The sequence below is a fragment of the Myotis myotis genome, unplaced genomic scaffold (genome assembly GCF_014108235.1).
Source record: "Myotis myotis isolate mMyoMyo1 unplaced genomic scaffold, mMyoMyo1.p scaffold_m19_p_3, whole genome shotgun sequence".
NCBI lineage: Eukaryota > Metazoa > Chordata > Mammalia > Chiroptera > Vespertilionidae > Myotis > Myotis myotis.
Window position 1 is genome coordinate 364,306 of NW_023416335.1, and position 25,439 is coordinate 389,744.

Sequence of the window (25,439 nt, forward strand, 5' to 3'; positions counted from 1 at the left end):
AGAAATGAATCCAATTCGCCTCCAACCGTTTTTTTTTCTTTATGATTTTTTATTGTTGTTGGGGTTTTTTTGGGGGGGGGGGAAGGGAGAAGGAGAAAAATATCGATGTGAGAGGAAACATCCATCAGCCGCCGCCTGGGGATGGAGCCTGCAGCCCGTGCACGTGCCCCGACCAGAACTCACACCAGCAGCCACCACAGGCTGACACCACCCGGCGGAGCCGCACCAGCAGGCTCTGGTCCCGACACCGGACACACCGGACACACCTTTCCCCCTTTGGTAGGTGGGGGGAGAGGCATTTCATGTAACTTGCATTTTTCTGATTATAATGGAGGTGAATGTCCTTTTGTATTTTATTGTTCAGCTCTTTCCGAGACAGGAAAGAAGTCATTTTGTGCTTTAGGGGCGTGAGGTGCCCCTGCTCAGAGGCTTGGTGAGAAGGAAGAGGACCCACTGCTCCAGGTGGGGTGCAGGCTGGGGCCCCCCAGTTCACTGACAGGAGTGTAACCTTAGCTAGACAAGCACCAACTACAGACTCTCAGATTCGGGTTCACTGGGCCACGTGTGGCGCTCTCACCTGCGTTTGGATACAAACCCCTCCAAACGGGTTACACCTTCTCCCGCCCCGGGGGGCGGCGCTCCGGGGCTGCCTGGACCCAAGGTGGCCGGTGTCCGTCGGGCCTGCCAGGTGTTGACGTGGACACTTGCAAAGCCCCTTCCGTTTCCCCGCTAGGTCGGGACACAGGCCACCGCCGCCCCCCCATCAGGGCCGAGCCCAGGTCGCGCGGATGCTGGTCCCTGGGACGCACCTGCCGGGCTGGCTTTCGGGGCTCCCCCGCGCCTGCAGGTGCCCACCCCCCACGTCCCTCCTCCCAGACACGAGTGCCCTCGGTTGGGTCGGAGGCGCTGCGCGGGGGCCACAGAGACCAGCCGCCGGTGGGCGGGACGGCTGCCTGTCGGGGCGCGGGCACCGCCGGACACCTGGGGCCCCAGTGTCGCCTCGGATGCATCCCGGCCCTGCGCGCGGGTGGGCTTCGCTCCAAGGACACAGGGGTCACTGGCCGGCGGGGTCTCCGTACGTCCCAGCCACCGCTGCTCCGGCCCCGGCAGCCCCCGCGCCGAGCCGGCTGTGGGCATGCGCACTGCGCGCCCCGCGGCCGCGGACGTTGCCATGGAGACCGGAACCCGAGTGCCCCGCCCCCCGCGCCAGCGCCGGTGGACCTGGCCGCGCCCCACGCCAGGGTGAGGGGTCGACCGGGGTGGGGGCGGGGAGGCGGTGGGGGCGGGGCCTCGTCCTGGGTGGCCGGGGGGGCGGGGCCCGGCCGGGGGCGGGGTCCCCGGTGGGGGCGGGGGCGGCCTAGCCGGGATCCGCCGGGCTGGGTGCGGGTCCGGGATGGTCATTGGAGCGCGGGGGCCGGGGCAGTGGGCGGGGACCCCGTCCCGAGTGGAGGTGGGGACGGAGGTGGGTCGGGGCCTGATGGAGGAGGGGGCGCAGGGCGGGTCCGGGTCGCGGCGGGTGATGTGGCCCCGCCCGACCGTCCCGCCCCCTCGCCGCGTCCGGGCCTCGCTGGAGCCGCCGCCCGAGCTTCCAGCGCTGCGGGCCGGCCCGAGAGGCGCCCAGACCCGCGGACGCCGGGCCGACCAGCATGTGGAAGCTGAGCCGCAGCCGGGTGCTCCTGGACGAGCCCCCCGAGGAGGAGGACGGACTGCGGGGGGAGCCGCCGCCCGCCGCGGACGCCAGCGCCGCGCAGGTGGGGGGCGCGCGGGCGGGGGGCGCGCCGGTGGGGGGCGCGCAGGTGGGGCCCGGGCTGCGTAGACGGTGGCGCACAGGTGAGGCCGCGCCGGAGGGCGGCGCGGGAATCGGGGCGCGCAGGTAGCGGTGCGCAGGTGCGGCCTGGGCCCCGCGGCCCGTTAGGAGCCCCAGGCGTGTCCCGGGTCGCCGCCATCGTCTGTGTTGAGCACCCCACGCGGGGTCGGGAAGGCGAGACAGGTGACAGGGCACCTGCGACGCTGGCGCGTGGCCGTGGCCTCCCTGCTGAGCTGGGGGCTGCCCGGGACCTTAGCAAGCCCCCCACGCGGGACGGAGCAGCGGGCAGCCCTGGCCCCGGGAGCGGTGCCCGCCGGTGGAGACCAGAAAGCTCTCCACGACCCCAGCTTCGTGCCAAGTGGGCGAAACCCTGGTTTGGATAAACAACTGTTTCCTTCTCTTAAACCTTTGATTGTCTGGAGGAAGAGGGCAGATGACCTTTCTACGGAAACGGAGTCACCGGCCCTGCAGGTTCCAGACACGCTTGGAATGCGCAGAATTTGTTAATTAAAAAGGATCCCAGGTGGATCCTGCGTCCGGCGCGTGCGCTCCCCCTCCCTCCCCCCACTGTCTTTTTCCGATGCCCATTCGCGTGTTCATTCCTGTGCCACGGGCTTCGGGTCAGAAATTAAAGTGCTCGCTCGTTCTCTTTGGAAGGTGCTCAGAAAGGTTATTTTTGTTAAATGTTGGGACGCTGCTGCTAAAGCTGTTAGGGAAGTGTCTTTCTCAGGACTTGTACTGGTTCAGGGATAGTTTCTATGAATCTACTCATCTGATTTCGCCTTCAGTGACGGTTCCTGTCTGAACTTCTTTCAGAAGTTACTTTCTTGATAGTATTGGTGCACACCCGAGTTTTCATTTTTTTAAATCTCAAAATGGTAGGGTTCCTCTAAACAGCAGCTCTCCTGAATAGAATGATGAGAATGTATTTGTGGTGACGGAGTCACACTCCAAGTAACTATGGCTGATCAGAGATAAGCAGGATCTTTTTTTGGATGAACTTTAAAATTTTAAATTGATCCTGTGTCCCGCCTCCATTTCTCCTGATGAATCCCACAACCTGTTTTTTTCCTCTTGTTTCATTCTGAAAATTTTCTTACATAAGAAAACTGTTGCAAGAATAGGAGCTTGAAGGGCAACTTGGAGTCAGCCATTAGTAACATTGTTTTCTTTCCTGATTTTCTAGTTTACAAGTTGGTGTCTACATTCTTTTGTTAACTGTGTTTTGGTGTGTGTTTTAATAGGTTGTTATTTTTATATGTTTTTATTGATTTTAGAGAGGAAGGGAGAGGGGAGAGAGAAACATCAGTGATGAGAATCATTGATCAGCTGACTCCTGCACGCCCCCTACTGGAGATCAAGCTCACAACCTGGGCATGTGCCCTGGCTGAGAATTGAACCCTGAGCTCCTGGTTCATAGGTCAAGCTCAACCACTGAACCACACCGGCTGGGCTTAAGAGATTATTTTTTAGGTGCCCAGCAAAATTGAGTGGAAAATACCGAGTTCCCATATATGCTCTGTCCCCAAATGCACAGCTCCCCCTCTATCAGCATCCCATTGGCTGCGATCGGGGCACTGCAGTCCCTCATCCCAGGGCCCCCAGACTGTGTCCTACCGATTACAACAAACGTACCATGAAATGTGTCCGAGATTATAGTGTCACCTCGTTCCACTGCCCTGAGAACCTCCTCTGTCCACTGATGCTCCCTCTCTAGTCCCTGGTAACCACCGATCAATTTACTGTCTCCATGGTTTTGCCTTTTCCGAAATGTCATGGGTTTGGAATCTTGCAGCGGGTGGCCCTTTTGGACTGGCTGCTGTCACTTAGTCATGTGGGGGTTTGAGAGCTCATTTCTTTTTAGCTGAGTAATATCCCATCACCTGGGGGACCGCGGTTTATCCCTCCATCCCGTCGGGGCACTTTCAGGCTTTCCCTGTTATGAGTGAAGCCGCTAGACGCATCCGAATGCAGGTTTTGTACAGACATGAGCTTTTAACTTGGATGCATACACACCGAGGAGCGTGCTTGCTGGGCCGGGGGGTGAGAGTGGGTGTAGCTTTGTGGGGCACCCCCACACTGTCTTCCTCCGCGGCTGCGCCCCCCGTGTCCCCACCAGCAGTGCGAGCGGTTCCTGCCACCCGCGTCCTCCCCTTCCCCGCCCGGGGTGGTCAGTGCCTGGACTGTGGTCTCCAAAGGTGTGCAGGGCCTCCTCGTGGCTTTCGTGTGCATGTCCCTGACGCCGTGGGACGTGGAGCATCTTTTCATGCGCTCCCCTTGTCTTTGGTGGCATGTCTGTTACGGCCTTTGGCCCATTTTTAATAAAACTACTTACTTTCGTTGTTGCGTTTTACGAGTTCTTTGTATGTTTTGAACAACAGTGCTTTATCTGACGTGTCTTTCCCAAATATTTCCTCTCGTGGCTTGTCTTTGTCATCCTTTGACAGTGTCATTTTCAGAGAAGTTTCTAATTTTAATAACGTACAGGCTGTCAATTAATCTTTCATGGATTGTGTCTTTGTGCCTAAGAAATCGCCACCACCAAAGCCACGTGGATTTTCTCCTGTTGTCTACTAGGAGTGAGATTCGACTGGGTGGTTTTTACATTACTTTATTAAGGGTCTCTGTGGTTTCATGTGTTGAAAAACTTTACTATAGAAAAACAGATTTTTATTTATTTTTTACTCTGTATTTAATTCCTTCTGGAGGATTGGTCTTTATCCCAAGGCCAGTTTCTGTTAGAATTAAACTAGACAATTCGTGACAAGTCTACCATAAAACTTCTGCCTACAGATTTTTATGTTAAAGTTGAAAGAAGTAGGAATTAGTGGTGAGAAGGGTGTACCGAGTGCGTGCTTGCGCATCTCGCCTCGCCTCTCAGCCCCATGCCCAGGCGGTCAGCTGTGCCGCGGAGCACACTTCGTCTTATTCTGGAAAGTGTTTAGTTTGCACTCAGATCTGAGTGTTCAGCTTCCTTGAAAATCAGGTCACACAGCTATAATCTGCTGGGTTTTTTTAAAAAGAAAAAGTAGCTTAATGTGAGGTTCTAAAAAGTTTGAAATGTGAGGCATGTGGAATCATTAATTGGATTAGGGAACACTTCATTGTTCCTAAAATATTTTTCACACTGAAAATAAATTTCTCTGGGCTTCTCCTTGCACTTTTTTAAAAAGTGAATTTGTATATATATGTGTATGTATATATATATATATTTTTTTTCTTTTTTTTCCAGAGAGGAAGGGAGAGAGAGATAGAAACATCAATGATGAGAGAGAATCATTGATAGGCTGCCACTTGCACGCCCCCTACTGGGGATCAAGACTGCACCCCAGGCATGTGCCCTTGACCAGAATCAAACCCGGGACCCTCAGTCCACAGGTCGACGCTCTATCCACTGAGCAAAACCAGCTAGGGCTGTTGAGCTTTTTTTGGTTATGAATACACATCTATTTTGTATTATAGTAAAATAGTGAGGTTTTATAAGGCGAAACACTCATTGCACTTGTTTAATAACAAAGACTAACACGGTTCAATGAGTCTAATGCTTATTATTTTTTAAAAGTCTGCATATATGGTAGAAGAGCTCTGGATATTAAATGTTAGGTCTTACCTTCTTCCTTCTTTTCCGTGGGCAGCATTGTTACGGTTTTGTACAGCTACCGTGAGACGTGCCTGCGTGTGCACACCTGAGTGTGTTTAAAACCACCCTGTGCTCTCCCACTGCGCACACCTGGGAACCTTGTTCCCTCATAGCGTGGGTCCGGAGCCCTCCCTCAGCTCAGCCCGAGCTGCAGAAGGCGCACCCTCCGGGCCGGCGGTCGGTGCCAGCGTCTCCTGGGGCCTCTCTCGGGCCTGCCGCTGCCACAGGTTCCCGGGGCCTCGGAGGGACCATGGGATGCCGGGCGGTTGCCGCGGGGCCGATGGGCGGCGGGCCCGGACTGGACGGGATGCCGGGCGGTTGCCGCGGGGCCGATGGGCGGCGGGCCCGGACTGGACGGGATGCCGGGCGGTTGCCGCGGGCCGATGGGCGGCGGGCCCGGACTGGACGGGATGCCGGGCGGTTGCCGCGGGGCGATGGGCGGCGGGCCCGGACTGGACGGGATGCCGGGCGGTGGCCGCGGGGCGATGGGCGGCGGGCCCGGACTGGACGGGATGCCGGGCGGTGGCCGCGGGGCGATGGGCGGCGGGCCCGGACTGGACGGGATGCCGGGCGGTGGCCGCGGGGCGATGGGCGGCGGGCCCGGACTGGACGGGATGCCGGGCGGTGGCCGCGGGGCGATGGGCGGCGGGCCCGGACTGGACGGGATGCCGGGCGGTGGCCGCGGGGCGATGGGCGGCGGGCCCGGGGGTGCGTGGGGACTTAGCCAGCAGCTACACTGACGCCTCGGAAACAAGGCTCGGAGAACTCTGGGCACAGGCTCACGTGACCATTTGAAGAGGCCAAGACACACTCAGGCATCGCCCCTAAAGCAGCCCAGGAACAGTCACGTGAGCCTCAGTCTGCTCTGGGGTCGGAAGGGCCGGGGGTGACCTTCCTGTGGGTGACAGGCTCAGCCTCGGGGCGCGGAGCGCGAGCGGCTGAGGTTCGCGAGGGGGGCGGCGCGGGGGTGTGGGGGGAGGCAGGCGTGGGTCAGCTGGACCGTGGATGCTCCACCTGAGCTCAGAGAACAAGCCCCGGAGGCCTGCATCGGGGTGGGGTGCGGGGTGGGGTGCGGAGTACGGGGTGGGGTGCGGGGTGCGGAGTACGGGGTGCGGGGTGCGGAGTACGGGGTGGGGGTGCGGGGTGCGGGGTGCGGAGTACGGGGTGGGGTGCGGGGTGCAGGCTTTCGCAGTAGAACGAGGACTTGAGCAACATTTAAACACTCGCCACTGCTTCTTCCCTCTGAGTCGTGGGGCAGCCTTAGCGACAGGCGAAGAGCTTCTTCGCATGTGTGTGCATGTGTGTGTATGCATGTGCGTTTGTGCGTTTGTGCGTGTACATGTATGTGTGCGCACGCATGTGTGTGCGTATGTATGTGTGTGCGTATGTATGTCCGTGTGTGTGCATGTGTGCGTATGTATGTGCGTGTGTGTGTGCGCCGTGCGGTGCTCCCTCGTCTGGACGCACAGACTTGAGGAACGTCCCCGGGGGTGACCGTGAGCTGGGCAGTCCTGTCTGTTACAGCCTGCGGCCTGAGCCCTGGCCTGACCCTGAGCACACGTTTCCGGAGGCGCAGCCGCCGCGGCCAGTGGCATGTCCCTGGGTAGCTGGTCGCCGTCTCCGTGGCCCCTGCGGGGGCCGTGCCGACACCTCCCAGCTGCGTGGGACACATGGACGGCCTGTTCCCTGCGGACTCCGAGGTCCGATGGTGATGGGGTGTCGTCCGCGGGTAACTTTCCCTGTGGTCACAGTCCTGATGAAGACCCAGACCCCCCACCAGCCCGGTGTCACCCTCTGGTGGATGCCACTGTACTCACAACCACGGCATTGCCCTGGCCAGCGTGGCCCAGGGGATAGAGTGTCGGCCTGCAGACCAGAGGGTCCCGGGTTCGATTCCGGTCAAGGGCATGGACCTCGGTTGCAGGCTCCTCCCCGCCCCCTGTGTCTCTCTCACATGGATGTTTCTCTCTGTCTCTCCCTCTCTCTTCCACTCTCTAAAAAATCAATGGAAAAATATCCTCAGGTGAAGATAAAAAAAAAAAAAAGAAACCATGGCATCGCTCTGGGGGAAATGCAGCCGGAGCTCGGACGTGGCGGGCGTGGAGGGCGGGCGTGTGGGCCCCGATGGAGCCGCGCCTCTGCCCCTGCGAGCCCGGGACCTGCCGAGCCTCCGCTGTGCCTCCCACCGGGCCCCTGGGGGAAGGGCGCCAACACGGGCGTCGGTGGCGCTGGGGCCTCGCAGGGTCCTGCCGTGGCGTCACCACGACCTCGAGGCAGGAACAGGCGCAGGCGGCGGCGCGTGGAGGCTCGCAGCTGCCGGTGGTGACGCAGACGCGCCTGACGGTCCGATCAGCTCCCGGGCCGCCCGTCCGCCGTCACTGGCGGCCCTGAGAGCGTCCTTGGGTCCTGGCGGCTCGGCCAGGGAGGGACGTGAGGGCGGGACGTGGTTCTGAACATCGGGACAAGTGGAGTCCAACTAAGTCGCCAGCCTCTTGCTTTGCACACGCCCGGCAGCACTTGGAGACACTTCCTTTACCATCCTGACCCGAGGGTGTTTCCCATTGACTCAGAGAGAGTGGGAGGGAGGAGGGGGAGAGAGAGACAGAGAGAGAGGAACATCCATGTGGGAGGGACACATCTGTTGGTCGCCCTCCGCTCACGCCCCGGCCAGGGCTGGGAACCTGCAACCCGGTACGTGCTCGTGAATGGGAATCAGACCGGTGACCCTTCAGTCCGGTCAGTGATTCTGCCTCATCTTTGATGTTTCTCTCTCTCCCTCTTCCTTTCTCTCTGAAATTAAAAAAAGAAAAGAAAGAAACCGTGGTTCAGTGTTACCACGTGTGGGGGGCGGTGTTGTGTACAAGGCGGCTTGTCGAGTGAAGCAGAGGCAGTGCCTGGTCCTGGCCTCCGAAGGCGCCCGGAGCCCGATGCCAAGAGCTGGCCGCTTACAGCAGGGACCGTACCCGCAGGGCTGCCGCGGGCCATCGCAGAGCCTCACGGTGACCCGGGACAGGCACCGGCCACCGTGGGCTCCGTGGTTCTCCATGGGCCCTGTGATTGATTCTCCGTGGGCTCTGTGGTTTCTCCGTGGGCTCCGTGGTTCTCCGTGGGCTCTGCGCTTGGGAATTCACCCCAGTCCAGGACTGGGGAGCCTTCCTGTCTTCACAGCTGTGAGGCCATGTCTGGCTGAGGTTGCGTGTGCCTGGCCCACGGTGTCAGCTGTCACACTGGCCACGTCTTGTTTGCAGTCTTGGCTCTACGTGATTCGAGTTGAGTGCTTTTTGGTGCTGATGCTGCTGTTTCGAATGATCCCGGGCTTAGTGCCCGCGCCTGGTCCCCCCCCCCCCCCCCCCCCCGTGGAGGCCGGGCGTGTCAGGTGGAGAAAGCGCGCTGGGCGGGCTGAGCCCCGGCTGTCAGTGTGGGGGCTGTGCCGTCAGCAGCAATACGGTGCCTGTGCATAAACACGTGTGACACAGGTTAGGATTGACTGATGAACACGTATGACCAGGGCTCACAGGTCCCTGCCCCGTGTTGCCCGTGAGAGCAGCGAGTCAGGACTTGTTAACTCCGTGTCCCGTGGCTCCCACAGCGCAGCCGCCCCCGGGGAGACTCGCCCCGTTTCCCACGGGGGCTTCAGGAGTTAGAGGGCCTTCGCGCTGTCATGGGGCCACTAGCAGTGGGAACCCACGCTGCTCTGAGTTTAAGATTTTCGGGACACTTTCTCTTACGCCACAGGTCACGAATTTGCAACGTCATTTTTCTTTATTTTTCAAATATTGACATTTTGTCTTACAAACATCCAGGGCCACCCATCTGTGCCTGAGAAAAGCACGGACTGTTTCGGCTCAGATTCCAATACAGCGGCGCCCAGTTTGCTTTCACTGCCGCGTGAGTGTTGGAGCAAGGAGGTGTTGGGGGAGCTGCCCGGTGGGGGGAGCTGCCCCTGGATTAGGAAGTGATGCGTGGGCGCGCGAGCCTGCCTTCCGCCTCCTTCGCACCCGGGCTTCTAGGAGCCGCTCTGCTGTCCTCCAGGGACGAGTGGATAAGAAAGGGCTGTGTGCACGGAGGGACCATCCCAGGACACGGGAGCGGGTGGAGTCTTCCGTGGCTTCTGGCAACAGGTGTCTCCGTCTGAAATATTTCCAGCAAAAGAAGTTCCTGTGCTTTGGAGTCTAGTTGACAAAGTCATGGATTGTGTCTCTTAATTGGGATTTTTTTTAAAGGTTGTTTATTTTTTTAAATATATTTTTATTGGTGTCAGAGAGGAAGGGAGAGGGAGAGAGAGATAGAAACATTCATGGTGAGAGAATCATTGATCGGCTGCCTCCTGCACGCCCCCAACTGGGGATGGAGTAGGCTACACAAACGTGTGCCCTTGACCGGAATCGAACCTGGGACCCTTCAGTCGCAGGCCGACGCTCTATCCACTGAGTCAAACCGACTAAGGCTTAATTGGGATTTTTCAGGTTCTTAGAAACCAACATTTTAAGCATCTTTGTCCATCTGGCTGCTGGGAAGTGCCCAGACTGGGTGCCTGAACCACAGAGCCCCCCCCCCACCCCAGCTGTGGGGGGCCTCTCCCGCTGCAGGCTCCTCCCAGGGCCCCGCCTGGGACACGGGCTGGGCCCGCTGCCTTTGGAAGGCGCGGATCACCTCAGGAGGGCACCACCTCATGACCGCCTCACCTGCACAGGCCCGGCCTCCTCCTGCCGTCACCTTGGGGGTCTAGGCAGGTGGGTTTGGGGGGGACACAGACGCACCCCGGCAGCTTTGCAGACGTGAAGAGCAAGGTTTCTCCGAGCTTCCCAGGAGTTTTCTGGGAGGGCCGGCAGAGGAACCCGTTGTGGGAGCCACCCGTGCGCACAGGCACGTGCGGGCCTGTGCAGGGCGGTTGGCGTGCTCACTGGTTAGTGCTTTCACGCTGCGAGCGCGTCCAGCACAGGAGCGCTTGTGCCCAGGGCGCTGGCCGGCTGCATGCTGGAGACCCATCCCCAAGTGGTGGTGTTTGTGGGTTGTTTTTTGTTTGTTTGCTTGTTTTGTGAATCCTCATCCGGGGATATTTTTCCATTGATTCTGAGAGAGAGTGGAAGGGGGAGAGGGAAGAGGACAAGGAGGAAGGAGGGGAGACAGACAGACAGACATCAAGTGGTGGCCTCCCGCACGTGCCCGACCAGGGCGGGGGTTGAACCTGCCGCTCAGATACACACCATTGACCGGGACTCGAACCCTTGACCCTGCGGTGCCCAGGCCAGCGCTCTAACCCCCGCGCGACCGGCCAGGGCTGTGGTTTTATGTCGGGTCAGTGCAGGTCCCCACGTGTGGGTGTGTGTGTTTCTGTCAGGCGTGCAAGGTTATGTGAAGGTTATCGTTTATATCGGCACATCAATTAAATGGTAAGTCATCATTAAAGAGCCTGGTTTTCACGTCAGTGAAAGAGCACACTGGAGAGTTTACTGTGGGCGGTGAGGACTCCCTTTCCTCGCTGCCCAGGCCCTGCTCTGAGTGAGCAGCTACCGCTGTCAGAATACGGCTTGCTGGCCAGTGTTCGGACGGACATGTTAAAGGGCCGAAGGCGGAGGTTCTTCAGGTGGGCAACGATGGAAGATGCCGCGTGAAGGCTCCGAATGGGAATGAGTTCAGCCGTGAGACGTGGCCGAGCGAGAGCAGCTCCCTGCTGTCGCCCCTGAGGTCGGCTCTTGCTGCGTTCAAGGTCAGAGGGCGCGAGGCTCCCGAGATGGCCCGTCCTGAGATAAGGGCCCGGATGGAGAAAGGGTAACTCAGGCCACTGGGGAGACTCCTGGGAGTGACGTCCTGTGAGGCTGACTTGACCTCCTGCCCCGACAGGGTGTGGGTGGGAACCCGGCCCTGTGCCCGCGAGGTCGGGGGACGGGGTGGGCCATCCGCCGGGACTCCCCCCCCGCCTTGCTCAGGCTCAGGACTCAATAAACACTTCACTGCTGCCTCCAGGGCTCCACGGGAGAGAGAGCCCCGGCCGGTTCGCTCAGTGGTTAGAGCATCGGCCTGCGGACTGAAGGGTCCCGGGTTTGATTCTGGTCAGGGCACAGGCCCAGGTTGTGGGCTTGATCCCCGGTGGGGGGTGTGCAGGAGGCAGCCGACCCATGATTCTCTCTCATCACCGATGTTTCTCTCTCTCTAAAATCAATAAAAATATATATTTTTTAAAAAATAGGGGAAAGAAAACCGGAGAGAAAAAGGACTCAGCGGCTGCAGCAGGCGGAGGGGCCCCGGGAGCCGAGGGCGTGCAGGGCCAGCCGCTCCCTGAGGCCTCCACAGGCTCACAGCCCGAGGGCACCTGGCAGCGGAGGGCAGGCAGCGGGCACTGCCCAGGCCTCGCTCCCCAGGCCGGGCAGCACGGTTTTGCTGCCTGGAACCGGTTCAAACAGCCGGGGGCCGGCGTCAGCAAAGAGCCCTTTGTGCCTCTGAGGCGGCTGCCGCCCGCCCGCCCTCGGGGACCAGGCCAGGCTGCCGAGCCCGTCATCTGCTGACACATTAAAAATGCAGGGGCACCCGAGCCGGGAAGCTGAGCCGCCCGCCGGCGTTTCTCCCAAACACAGGGACACGTTCCACGTCCGATTCTCCTGTTTCCTCACGTTCTGCTCATTTGTCTGCTTGGCCTTTTCTGTTGTTTCGTGTTGAGGAGATCGGATTTTCATCGTTACGTTTGGCTGTTGCTTTGCCAGCTTCATAAAGAGCCACAGTGTTTGTGATTGAAAGAAGCAGCGCCCTCCGCCCCCTGCCCCCACCCCCCGAGATTCTGCTGGGAAGTTATCCTGGGGCCGTGGCTTCCCTGACCCGGCTCTCCCCATCAGCAGGAGCGGCTGGGGGTGACTGTCGGTGGTTCTGGGTTAAGAGAGGATGGGGACCTTGTGGAGCAGGTGACCAGAGAACCAGTAACCAGCGAGCAACTGGCGGTGGGTCAGAACCAGCGCGTGGTTAGCCGGTACCCAGCGCGGTGCCGTCGGGGAGCGGTCCATGGAATGCACAGCGCACGTGGGGTGCACAGCGTCGCTTTAGCGGCCGGTCCCCCACCAGGAGCAGCCGGACAGACAGGACCCTGCCCCGCCCGGGAGCGGCCTGCGGAGCCCTCCCTCCCGGCTCCGGCTTTAGTCTCTGGACAGTGACCCTTGCTGGTCCCTGTGTTGGAGGTCATCAAGCCGGCGCCGCCCGCAGGAGGAAGGAGGCTGCCCGTGGCCTCTGCAGGCGTGTGCCTGGCGTGTGCCCGTGGCCCCTGCAGGTGTGTGCCTGGCGTGTGCCCGTGGCCCCTGCAGGCGTGTGCCTGGTGTGTGGCCGTGGCCTCTGCAGGCGTGTGCCTGGTGTGTGGCCGTGGCCTCTGCAGGTGTGTGCCTGGCGTGTGCCCATGGCCCCTGCAGGCGTGTGCCTGGCGTGTGCCCGTGGCCCCTGCAGGCGTGTGCCTGGCGTGTGCCCATGGCCTCTGCAGGCGTGTGCCTGGTGTGTGGCCGTGGCCTCTACAGGCGTGTGCCTGGCGTGTGCCCGTGGCCTCTGCAGGCGTGTGCCTGGCGTGTGCCTGGCGTGTGCCCGTGGCCTCTGCAGGCGTGTGCCTGGTGTGTGGCCGTGGCCTCTGCAGGCGTGTGCCTGGTGTGTGGCTGTGGCCCCTGAGCAGACAGACCGATGGACGAACGGGCTCGTGCGGCGGGCGCCCTCCTGCCCAGGTGCCCCTTCCTGCTGGAAGGTCCTCCTTGGGGCTCTGGGCCCGGGGCCTCCACTCCCCGCTGGGCTGGCAAAGGCCAGGCTGCTGGGCAGCTCTCACCTGACGAGAGCCTGGGATCAGGTTCCACGGGTGGCCCGCCTCCTGCACGGGGTGGAGCCTGTTCTCTAGACGCAGCGGACAGTCAGCCTGGTGCGCTCTGCCCTTCAGCGTGGGCAGGAGGAGAGCTGGGCGGGGCGGGGACCTCGCCCGCCCGGAAGCCTCGCCGGCCGTGGCTCACCACTCCTCCTCTGCCTGCGAGAACCCCATCCCCAGGGCTCTGGGCCGAGGGGACAGTCCTCACCATGTCCCCTGAGGGCACAGGCGGTGCCTTTGTTGAGGGTCTCGGTCCCCTCCCCTCTGGAGCCCCAGGGGCGTAGCACGTGGCTCCGCTGCGGAGGGTTCGGGGATATATGTGAGCCAAGCTGGCGACATGCTCGGAGCAAGAGCTGAAATGGTCCGGGGAAGAGCCGTTCTCACTCCTCGTGCGTTTGGGTCAGGAGGGCAGGAGGGGAGATCGCGTGGGGGCGGGGAGCCCGGCGGGATGGGTGACAGGGAGGCAGGGTCTGTGCCCTGGGGACCTGGATGCACAGCAGCGGGGGGCAGGGCTGCTTCAGGCAGAGACGGGCCGTCTCCTGGCGCGGACTCCCGCCGGTCCGCCCAGCGAGGACGTGGGCATCCATCCGGCGGCTACTTCCTTAGCAACCGGAGGCAGACGTGGCCCCCGGCTTCACGTGGCGGGTTCCACACGCTCACCTGTCTGTCAGCCACGCAAGGAAGCGTGGGACCCTGCAGTGACTGCGGACGGGGCCACGTAGTTCTCGTGGGCCCGGCACACACGGGGCTACACCTCTCACCCCCCACGGAGACCAGGCCCCACGCGAGTGCCACAGGCGTCTTCGGTGGAACAAGTTTCCCCAGTAACACCGGTTGGCCTGACCTAAAGCTTTAACTTCACCCCTGGCCTGTGACCCTAAATGCTTGGAGCTGCACACGCGAAAGCAGCTCGTGTTACGCGCTGATGTTACGTGGGATCTGGGCGGGAGGGGTGAGGGCACAGGGACCGCCCGGAGCGGGCGCCCCGGTCCCTCGTCCTCTGCGGCCGTTCCTGCTTCTCAGGTCCTCGGTGTCCTGTTTCCGTGTGTCGCCCTCAGGTCCCGTGGCTGCTCTCGCCCGGGTAGTCTGTGTTTGGATCGTTGTCTGGAGCCGGGGCTCCGGCAGCCGGGACACAGGCGGGGCTTTGTCACAGGCTCGAGTGTGTAAACACGGCTTCGGCTGCTGGTGGCGGTCGGCGTGGCCCCCGGGGCTGCTCAGACCGAGGGCGGGTGGGCCCTCGCGGGGCGCGGGGCATGGGACTGGCACACACTCCTGCCTGGCTCTGCAGGGACAGGACGGGGCTGTCGGGTGGTCACACACCATCTGCCAGGTCCTCGTCCATCCGGGACCCACTGTCGCGAGCCTGGCCCCAGGGGTGGCCTCCGGGTTAGCTTTTGGGGACGTTGAGCTCTTGCTCCCTGGCCCTGGGTGTCCTGGGGTGACCTCAGGAGCCTGACACACAGCCCTCGTTCCCTTTCCTTTCATGTTGCAACAGGAACATCTCAGAGTTCTGGAAAGCGAGGTCTGCCCCACGGGAGCTGCCATCTGCTCCCCTCCCTTCCCATCCCGATAGAGAGAGAACCACCCACAGGGTGGCTGCAGGAGGCACCTGGCGGACTCGCGGAGTCTCTCCCTTTCCCGGCCCTGCTCTGACAGCGCCTGCCCTGGGTCCGAGAGGCTGGGGTTGGCACAGGACTCACCCCGACGGCAGAAACGAGGCGTCCCAGGATGAACACCAGGCCTTCCCTCTGCAGCCTCCCGTGGGTTGGCAGGGCCTCTGACCTCCAGGGAACCGTCCTGGGGTCACAGCTTGGCCGCCCACCTGGGGGGGGGGCAGGGCGAGGATGGGCAGTGACTGTCCTCACAGCAGGACGGCAAAGGTCATCTGCCGCTGAGGGAGGAGGAGCCGAGACCCCAGGGGATGGGGCCCGGCTCCACAGCTTGTTACAAAACCCGGCCTGTGGACTTGCTGCCAGGCCTGACCTCCCCTGACCTTTGTTGGTGCAGGGAGCAGGTTTCCGAGGTTGGAAGGAAGTGACTTCGCTGTTTAATGACGATGACGAGGAGCACCTGCTGGGAAGATGCAAATCTCCCAAGTCCAGGGGGTAAGTCCCTGCGGGAGGGGGGACGCGGGCCACAGGCCAGGCCAGGCCCCCGTGGGTCCCCCCTCCTAGCGGCCCCACCACCCGTCCCTCCCTGTCACGTGGGGAGAGCAGGCCCGTCAGGTGACGCCTCAGGCCCGCCCCTATGAGGAAGGTGCGCAGGGCCCCGATGTCTGGGGAGGAGCGGCCGGGGCTGCAGGAAGGCCTGGGGCAGCGGAGCCGCAGGCGGAGGAACGTGGAAGCTGCAGACCAGGGCCCACCTCCCCTGGCACCAGAGCCACGACCCAGAGCTGCCTCGCTTCACTTCACGGGCGGGTGTCGCCGTGACCACCTGCTTCCCCGGGAGGCGGGTCCTGCGTGTCGGTCCCCTTGGCCTCGTCTCCCGGGGCCCCGTGTGCTGGCTGGGGCCCTGGGGACCCCGGGGGATAAAAGGAATCCTCCCCGTATTGGGCCCTGGGCCCTGGGTCCCTCCTGCCGACTGGCAGGCACGTGAGCACCAGTCGTGTCTTCTGTGCACGTCCACGTGTGGGTCTGAGAGGCGGCCTCACGAGTGTCAGCAGCAGCACGTGGGGACGAAGTCTCCCTTGTTGACTTTGTTGTTTCAAGTTTTACACATCGATTGGCGTTAGCGTCCCACACACCTTCGATGGTTTTAGAAAAGGAACCTTTATTTACAAAATGGACAGAATCTGAGGCCCCTGCAGCACCCCAACCCAACTCCTTTGTCTCCCACAGAACCAGCTTACGGTGGAAGGAAGAGCTGAAGACGGAGAAGAAGTCTGGGTTTTGGGACAATCTGGTCTTAAAGCCGAACACACAGTCCAAGAAGCCAGATGAGATCGAGGGCTGGGAGCCCCCCAAGCTTGCTCTCGAAGACGTGGCGGCCGAGTCGGGCCCCCTGAGCGACCAGGCGCCCCGGCCGGGCTGGGAGGAGGGGGCCAAGGGCTCCGGCAAGTACACCAGCCTGGCCGGCCCGGGGGGCAGCTCGCGCTGGAGCCTGCGCTCGGCCGGGAGGCTGGTGAGCATCCGGCGCCAGAGCCGCGGCCACCTGACCGAGAGCTGGGAGGAGCTCGAGTGACGGCTCGGCCAGCGTGTCGCCCAGAATCTGCCTGACGCTGCCGCTCCGGCTCCTTCCGCTCAGCCTTGGTTTGCCGTCTCAGGTGTTCTCAATAGAATTGTTAGTCTCTCCAGGTCTCACACCCTGGTGAGGCGTTTCCAAACACTGTGACCGCCGGGTGCCTGCATGCTCCTGCCCCTGGCGATGCAGCCTCCGGTGCTGCCCCGCCGTCCTCAGCGGTGACTCCTGCATGGAACCGGGGAGCTGACGGTGACCCCGAACGCAGCCGCCGGGATGGACACGCGCCAGCCGGGGTGCCGTGAGTCTGGCCAAGGCCGCGTCAGGTCGTGTTTATCCTGGAAAATCAAACTTCTCAAATTAAAAATCTGTCAGCAAATCAAATTCTAGAGAAGCGAACGCTGCCTGCCGCCGGCAGAGGCCCCCGTCCACGGTGGGTGCAGTCGGTGCTGGTGTGTTGAGGTTTTATTTTGACTGCTGGGCTTTTAAACATCAATCTGTATTTTCTTCTACAAACCTGTCGTGCTGTTCTGGTTACAGATTGCAGGATGCCCTAAAGTGTGGGTCGATTTCAGTCACTTGATACCGTAATTTTGCTTGGAAACTGTTAACTTGCTCACTGTAGAAAACACTGGAAGTGCCTCCTTTCTAGAACGCCCAGCGTTTTGTTTTCAAGGCGAGATGCTGCGCCTGCGGTGGGACCCTAAGGGCTGCGTCCGGCCGTGGGCAGCGTTTCGTCCATTTTGTCCTTGGCCCTGCAACTGCGGGCCAGGGCCCCGGCCAGCTCTCCCTACGGGCAGCCCAGAATCCGGCCGGGGCTGGTGTGAAGGACCAGGCATCGCTTTTTGTCTCGAACGTCTGGCTGCACTGGATTCTCTCGGGAGGAACATCCCGGTTGCTCAGGGCTCACGGTGCTGCTCCCCGGAAGGGGGCTGGGTCGCTCCCGGGACCCGCCGCACACCCCACGCCTGGAGGGTCAGACGTCTGTCTGTCTGTCGTCTGCCAAGCCTCTGTCCGTTCACCCATCTGTGTTTTTCAGTAGAACAAGAAGTTTACTTGGCGGAGCCTGGACACGGATGTGCTGTACGTGGTGCTGGGGCTGTGGGCCAGGCTCGGGGCGAGGTGGGACTGTAAACCGCACGCTCATCTGCAAACATTCATGCAAATGCGATGTTCTTCTGCTGTATGGGATCCGGTGAAAAGGGCTCTGTGGGTCTTACTATAGATATTTATTGCTGTGCTTCAGGAGAAAAGTAATCTACCAAAGCAACTTTTTGTGCAAATGCTGAGATGGATTCGGTTTTGGTTGGGGGATCGTTTGAGTTCTGTGTACAGACAACTGTGCGAGGAGCGAGGCGTCTGCTCCTTCTACTGATGCTTTAGTATTTTTCATACGAAAGCGATGGCTGCAGAGAAGGTCAAATCCATCCTTAGTGCTGAGGTTTTAAGAAATAAAAGTATCATTTATATTGTCCTTGGTCGTTGGCCTGTCATTGGTGCCACGTGAAGGTCACTGCTCACTCACCTCAGGCCTGGAGCCAACGGCCGCCTCTCCACACGTAAACCCTGTTTTAAATGCAAACTACGTGCAGATGTTTCATAATCCATGACCGACGTGGACCTGAGCTCCCGGTGTGAGCCGCCTGGCTGCTGTCTGCGAGGCGGGTCTGTGTGGGGCTGCGGGGTTTTGAATCAGTTGTTCCGTGAGTTGGAGACGGAGCTGCCTCCCAGCTCCGGCTGAGAAACAAGCACATCCCAGTCGGTGTCCTGGAGCTGGGGGAGGGGGGTGGACCCTGCGGGGATTGGAGAGTTGTGGAGCCGTTTCCATGACAACAGTGGCATCGCTAGGAACCTAGTGTGCCCCTGTGAAAGGAGTGGGAGCTAGGAAAGCTGCAGGAGGCGCCAACCAGAGACGCCTCCCTGAGCAGCCTCCTTTGGGCACTGACTTCCCACCCCTGCCAGCTGCCCAGGTCGCTGGCCGAGCTGCCCCTGGAGTCGCATCCTGGTCCTTGAAGCGGGGGGGGGGGGGGGGGGCCCTGTGGGGACCCCCGCGGCTCCCAGGCAGGAGCTGATTCCCCAGGAGGAGCCAGCGTCTGGCTTTGCCCTCCGCCCTCTGCCTGCAGCTCTGAGCGGCTGGGACAGCTATTTCAATGAAAAGTACCATGTCGGCTTGCAGGAGGCAGTGGTCAACGACTCATCATTGATGTTTCCGTTTCTCTCTTCCTCTCTCCATAATAAAAATACATTTAAAATAAATACTATTTCAGCCCACCAGGCGTGGCTCAGGGGTTGAGCGTGGACCTATGAACCGGGAGGTCATAGCTGATTCCCGCCAGGGCACATGCTGCAGGCTCGACCCCGGGTGTGTGTGTGTGTGTGTGTGTGTGTGTGTGTGCACGCGCGCGCGCAGGAGGCAGTGACCAATGATCCGCTTCACTGATGCTTCTCTCTCCCGCCGCCCCTCTCTGAAGTCAGTTTTAACAATGCAGCTTAGATAATGTAATGTTTTCAAGAAAGCTGACCAACCAGGCAGGGAGTGACAGGAGAGGCCACTGGCCTTGAGGTTTTGAGGATGATTTGTTTCTTTAGAGACCAGGGCTTCAAAGGGCTTCCCTGGCTGTGGCGGTGGCGGTGGCCACAGGGGCCAGGAACCCTGATCCCTGAGCCTTCAAAGCTCAGCAGCGGAAGCCTGAGAGCCGGGGGACCAGGGGACCAGGGGGGCCAGGGGGCCAGGGCGGGGCCAGAGTGCAGCAACCCGAGGCGGTCCAATCGGAGTCACTGTTCCACGGAGATGTGGACTGCCAGGGTGAGGGCAGGGCACTGCCCTGACATGCACTGTCTCTCAGTGTATGTTTGAAGGAGGGAGATAGAGACGATGCTGCCGGCCCCCGACCCTCATGACTCACAGATGAACACGCGGCAATGTTCACCCTGGCCGCTGGGCAGCCAGGTTACAGGTGATTGTATGCTATACACCTATACACGTTTTCTAAAATGGACTTGCGTTATTTTTAAAATAAAACCATCTTTTAAAGGTTTCAAAGGCTTAAGTAAGCATGAAACCACTCACTACCGTTCTCAGTCAGGGCGAGCTGAGGAGTGTCAGTAAACATGGTTTATTGTCTGTAAAGCAGTTCCACACAGAGACATCAGGCTGCCCCGCTGCTGCTCGTCATGTCTCCCTCCCTCCAGGGCTCCGGGGACACTAGACGCCGGCGTCTGTCCGAGGGCAGCACGGTGCGCGGCCGGGGCTGTGGCTGGAGGGCGGCCACGCCACTCACACCTCTGCTGGTCACAGACACTTTGCACAATTCACAACTCAATCGCCAAACACCAGGACGGACACACAAATATTCCCCTAGGTCATTTGGTCACAACCAGTATGGTTAAAATACATCTTAAGAAAAATAAATATTCTGCACAAGGTATTTACACGAATGCTGGTCCCCCCGCCCTTACGCAAAACCTGGAGGCAAGTGACCACCCAGCGTGTCACTGATTGGTGTCAGCTCAGCACAGCGTGTGGCGCTCAAAACCCAGGGCCCTTCGGAACCGTATTTGTTAGGAGGCAAAGTTGCGAATTTTCCAATGCTCAGAAGAAAATAAGTTCTTAGAGAAGGAGGCGGAAATGACTTCACTGGGTTCCCTGACCCTTCAAAGGTGAACACACACAGCGCGGCGTCCCCGCTGGAGCAGGAAGCGGCCAGCAGCTCGGCCGGAGCAGGAAGCGGCCAGCGGATGCTGGGCTCGGGGGCTGACACGCCGTGGGGAAGGGCCTCAGAACTTGAAGAGGTCGATGAAGTGCTGTGGGGACACGGGCGTGAAGCAGCTGTCGGGGTCCGTGGCCGTGCAGGGGTGTCCCGAGTCCTGCGGGAGGAGGCGAGGGTGACACAGGTCGGTTACCAGCTGCCTAAGCATCCCAAACCCGTCTCTAAGCCATGAGAGCATGACACCGGCACACGCGTGGTCTCAGCGCAGAAACCTCCCGCTCCCGTGCTGGACGGACAGCGAACCCCGAGCTGGTCCGAGCTGGCCCTGCTCAGAGAAGAAGACCCCAGGTTTCTGCCGCCCTCCTCCAGCCATGCTAGCAACTACGCCCACGCTCCCCATGACCATGCCCAAGCTCCCCTGGGCCACGCCCACGCCCCTGACCACGCCCACACTCCCGATGACCATGCCCACGCCCCCTGACCACGTCCATGCCACGCCCACACTCCCTGGACCATGCCCATGTTCCCCATGACCACGCCCACGCTCCCCTGGGTCACGCCCCCGCCCCCTGGACCACGCCCATGCTCCCCATAACCTTGCCCATGCCCCCTGACCATGCCCACCCTCCCCTGGACCACGCCCATGCCCCCCCACCAGGCCCACGCCCCCTGACCATGCCCACACTCCGGGATTGTACTTAACAGGAAAAGTGGGTTTTGTGTGAAAGGACTGAGGAACTTGAGAGAACGAGTGGCCTGAACGTTACAGCCGGCGCATTCGCTGGGCCGTGACCACCAGGTGCTGAGGGTGCCTTTACCTGAAGGAAATGCTACTGGACGCGCCTGGAGCGTCCCCTAAGGCTGAGCCTGGCGCTCAAGTGCAGGCCTCGGGCATCTCATGCAAACCCTTCCCTGGGGCTGACCTAAGCCAGGCCGTGCACCCGGCAGGCGGGGCTGCGATGGGTGCGGGTGCCCTCGGCGGGGCAGGCGCAGGGTTAGTCCCGAGCAGGGTGGGAGGTGTGAGTACCTGGAACAGCAAAGCGAGGCGGCAGTCCTGGAGATGGAGGACAGGTCGGAGGAGCGGGAGGAAAAGGGAGAGATTAGAAGGGCGGCTGGTGAGCTGTGTGACAACAACTGAAAGAAACCGGCAGGAAACGGGCGACAGCCGGATCGCTAAGGCAGCACCCGAGACTCCAGCCAACACCTGGCACCCGCAGCTGTAGATGCGTGTCTCAGTCCCCCACGCCCCGTGACCAGGCTGCCAGACACCACCCTCTGTGTTCCTGCAAGACGGGAGCAGAGCCGCCATTACACGGGAGGGGACACTGTGCCATGGAGTCGTTCACAGCCTTTCGGGTCGTCTGGGCCACCAAGTGCAGGCGCCACTGGAGGGACCATCCGCCCTCTGCCGCTCCGCCTGGTCACCAGGTCTGCGCCCGGCGTGGGGGCCATGGGGGCCTCTCTCCTGCTCCTGCGTCTCCGGCTGCGCCGCTCCCTGTGCTGGACTTGGCCTCGCGCAGGCCGGGGCAGGATGTGCACTGAACCAACACGTGTGGTGTCACAGGTGGAAGCCCAGGCCCACAAGGACAGGGCAGGGGCCGCAGGATGCCCAGGGCCGGGCTCACACAGCCTTTAGTTTCACCACTTTTTACCCGTGAATCTCACAGGAAACACAAACTCAGGGCAAAGCGTGGAAAGCACTGCAGGTGAAACAGCTCACTTGCGAAGAAAATAAAATTTAGTGAAGGAGGCACGTGGAGTCAGCCCTGAGCGTGGAGAACCTGTCCTCAGAGACGTCTGGGGGAGAGCAGACAGGAAGGGGACGCATCAGACTTCTGGGGGGTAGCAGACAGGAAGGGGGCCCATCAGAGACATCTGGGGGGGGAGCAGACAGGAAGGGGACCCATCAGACTTCTGGGAGGGAGCAGACAGGAAGGGGGCCCATCAGAGATGTCTGGGGGGGAGCAGACAGGAAGGGGGCCCATCAGAGACGTCTGGGGGGGAGCATACAGGAAGGGGGCCCATCAGAGACATCTGGGGGGGTAGACAGGAAGGGGACCCATCAGAGATGTCTGGGGTGGAGCAGACAGGAAGGGGGCCTATCAGAGACGTCTGGGGGGAGCAGACAGGAAGGGGGCCCATCAGAGACATCTGGGGGGATAGACAGGAAGGGGTCTCGGCAGAAAGGCCCTACGTGCTCTGGATGGAAAGTGAGTGTCCAGGTACAGACTCCTCACTAAAGGGCTAGACTTGATAAGCAACCAGAGTCTGTTAGGTTCTGACCAAACAATGAGAAAATGCACGTTTACTTATGTGTGGAGCTCTGAGAAGAGAAGCCGGGAGGCACATGGGCGGGGGGGTGGGGGGGTTCCCCGAAGCAGCTCTGTGGGGGGAAGGGGCGGTGTGGGGCGAAGGCCATGTCTGGGGAACAGGTAAGCGGAGGTCGTCCTTTCTAGGCCGAGGGCTCGGGAAAACCGCCCGCCAGGAGCAGCCTCTGCCTGGGGAGGCCCGAGGGCGCCGGCAGACCTGCTGCCTGCCCCCCCGGGACGTGCCCCACCCAAGTCACCACAGGGAGGACTGCCATCCAGGGACAGGCAGAGGCCAATGGTCGGCTCCTCGTCGCTCGGATCCGAACCCCAGGGCACTCTGTTCACGAACCTGCCTGCCCGGTGTCTGGGACGGACAGCCCCGCACGCTTCTGCCACAGCTTCCTGTTTGCTCCCCTGTGTGCTCCGTGCAGGTGACAAGCTGTCCCTGCCCGCCGCCCGCCCGCAGCTCACCTTCCAGAAGAGGGTGCTGCAGTGCCGGCAGAAGAGCAGCGTGTCCCCGTACTGCTCCCGCGTCGGGTAGCACTTCTGCAGCGCAAAGTACATCAGCTTCCACTCCACGTGGCCCTTCTCCGAGAGGATCAGGTGCCTGCAGAACTAGACGCGCACGCTCGGCTCAGTCAGCAGTGGTGAGCAGAGCGTGACGAGGTGCAAAACTGTTAAAGAGGCAGGTGGCGTGGGCCACACGGAATCACTGGACTTAAACTACCTGGGTTAAATCCAAGGGACTCATCAAAGGAGGCGCGTGTCCCTACTCTGGGACCCCACACAGCCGTGACGCAGATCTCACTATTCAGATCTGGCCTGATGCCCATAAGCGGTTCAACTACCAGGAAGTCCAACCACGATCTGCACACCTGACACTGATATAACGCTGTACGTCAACTGCACTTGACAAGTCAAATCAGAGAGGCAGGCAGTTACACACATCATCTGCCCGACATGAGCAAAGGCCCTGAAAAGACATTTCTGCGAAGATGTACAAACGGCCAAGAGGCCCAGCACCTGCCCTGAGTCGGAAGGAGACACCGTCACACCCGCCGGGGGTGGGAGTCGCTGCCAGGCGGCACCTGGGCTTTCCATCTGGTTGGCACAGCATGCAGACAAGATGCACCTGTGGTGCCAATTCTGACACCTGACATGAAACTCTGTGCGGACGACAGAGCCGCTACAGGGGCCCTTTAGGTCTGAGCTGGTGTGGTTCAGTGGATAGAGCGTTGGCCTGCGGACTGAAGGGTCCCAGGTTCAATTCTGGTCAAGGGCACATGCCCGGGTTGTGGGCTCGCCCCCAGAAGGCAGCCAATCAATGATTCTCTCTCATCATTGATGTTTCCCTCTCTCCCTTTCCCTTCCTCTCCGAGATCGATGAAAATATATTAAGGAAAATACAGTAGCCCTTTACGGAATGCATGCAAGGACCTCACAAATGGTCAACCATGTTCCCGAGACGCCCGCCATACACTTGACCCTCGAGCTGGGGAGCAGCAAGGACACCTGGGGAGGGGCCCCCAGGAGCTCCGGGCCGCCACCCAGACGCACGTCACCCGCTCGTTCCCTAGGCACGAGCCCTTCCTCAAACACGCTGTCCCCACAGCTGTGCCGGCTCCACAATGCAATCTCCCGCTTCCCCCTCAAGTCACCCTGACCCTGTGCTTCTCCCCAAGACCCCCCGGAAGTTTTCCTGGGGTCGCCCACCACCACAGGACTCAGTCTAGCAGGCGTCCTATGGGAGCCTTGGCCCCTCCTCTCAGGCCCTCAGGAGCCCTGTTAGCCGCTGCCCGAGGCCCGCCGCCTCCTCAAGTCCTTCAGACACCCGGGCCTCTCGACGGGCTGCTCTCGGGTACTGGGAGGCATCTCAACCCACCGTCTCCACCTGTGACTCCCAACCCCCAGGGACCACGGTACACGGCTGCGCCCACCCCAGCCAATGGGCCTCAAGTCCCTGGGTTGGTCCATGTCCACACCCTTCCTTCTTGGCGCCGCCTGTCATCGGCTCCCTGTGCCACTCGTCTGCTCTTCACACTAGAGCTGCCCTTGTTCCAAACGCCGCCAGGCAGAGGAGGGTCTGCGGGGCTCATGGCGCGCCTGCTTGCGTAGGGCCCTGCCACGCGGACCACGCCCACAACTGCCACAGCCCGTGACCTGCATTTCCTCAAGGGGCCTCTCCTGTCCGCCTGCAGCGTGGACGTGCTCACAGCACACCCACCTCTCCACTTCCCTCGTCCGTCACCAGCTCTGCCACACCCGTCTCTGGGGACGCGGGCCGCCCGCCTCCCCTCCCGCAGACCCAGGCGGCCTTGCGCACAGGCACAGCCCTGACCGCGGAGCAGAACACAGGGAGGCAGGGAGGATGTGGACAGCGGCATGCCGCCCGCCACCCAGGAAACCAAGGCTGGCGGGGCCCTGGCCGTAGCGGACACGCAGCCTGAGCCCATAGGGGAGACGGCGACACGGTCTGTCAACAGAGGGGGGAACGCCGCCCTGTTCTGTGTTCCGTGTTGGGTCATATGAGTTCACGGTCCTTTTTAAAGATGAACAGGAAACTGCATAAGCTGTCGGAGAGAAGCCACACACGACCTTCCTACACTGGACGATGCCGAGGCCGCAGGCTGCGCTGGGGCCGGGCGGGCCGCCGCTCACCTGCTTCTCGGCGAAGTGGTACTGACACAGCTTCTTCCAGAGCCGCCGGTCCTCGCTGAGCGTGTGCAGCGTGGGGCTCACCTGGCCCAGCGTCACGATGTCCCAGCCGTCGGAGAGCCGGTACAGGATGTTGTTCAGCATGTGCAAGGGCAGGTCACTGAGCGTGAGGCCGTGGTTCTCCTGCGAGAAAGGGAGCAGGACACGGCGCCTTCAGGGCACGGACCGACCTAACGTTCCCCTCCCCCACCTGCCCGGGGCGTGATGCCAGCATCCCTGACCGCACGCCGCCTCTGCTGGCCACCAGGGACACCCGGAA

At 61.1% G+C, this 25,439-nt stretch overlaps 2 protein-coding genes across 15 annotated transcripts in view; one reads left to right on the forward strand and one right to left on the reverse strand.

Moving 5' to 3' along the window:
- Positions 1-1,436: 1,436 nt before the first annotated feature.
- On the forward strand, positions 1,437-17,914 carry LOC118650090 (testis development related protein). The gene is made up of 3 exons (XM_036297918.1): positions 1,437-1,751; positions 15,277-15,374; positions 16,107-17,914. The coding sequence occupies exons 1-3, from the start codon at positions 1,647-1,649 to the stop codon at positions 16,447-16,449; spliced, it is 546 nt and encodes a 181-aa protein (XP_036153811.1). The 5' UTR covers positions 1,437-1,646; the 3' UTR covers positions 16,450-17,914.
- A 1,632-nt stretch (positions 17,915-19,546) lies between these two features.
- FBXO25 (F-box protein 25) overlaps positions 19,547-25,439 on the reverse strand; it is a 30,649-nt gene continuing 24,756 nt past the window's right edge. For 4 of the 14 annotated variants that reach the window (XM_036297907.1, XM_036297906.1, XM_036297904.1 and 1 more), the window contains 3 exons: positions 25,124-25,303; positions 22,937-23,080; positions 22,053-22,307 (listed from right to left, as the gene is read on the reverse strand). In XM_036297907.1, the coding sequence (XP_036153800.1) occupies positions 22,101-22,307; positions 22,937-23,080; positions 25,124-25,303 (531 nt within the window). In that variant the 3' untranslated portion in view covers positions 22,053-22,100. The other 10 variants (XM_036297912.1, XM_036297910.1, XM_036297917.1 and 7 more) reach the window with 7 other exon arrangements.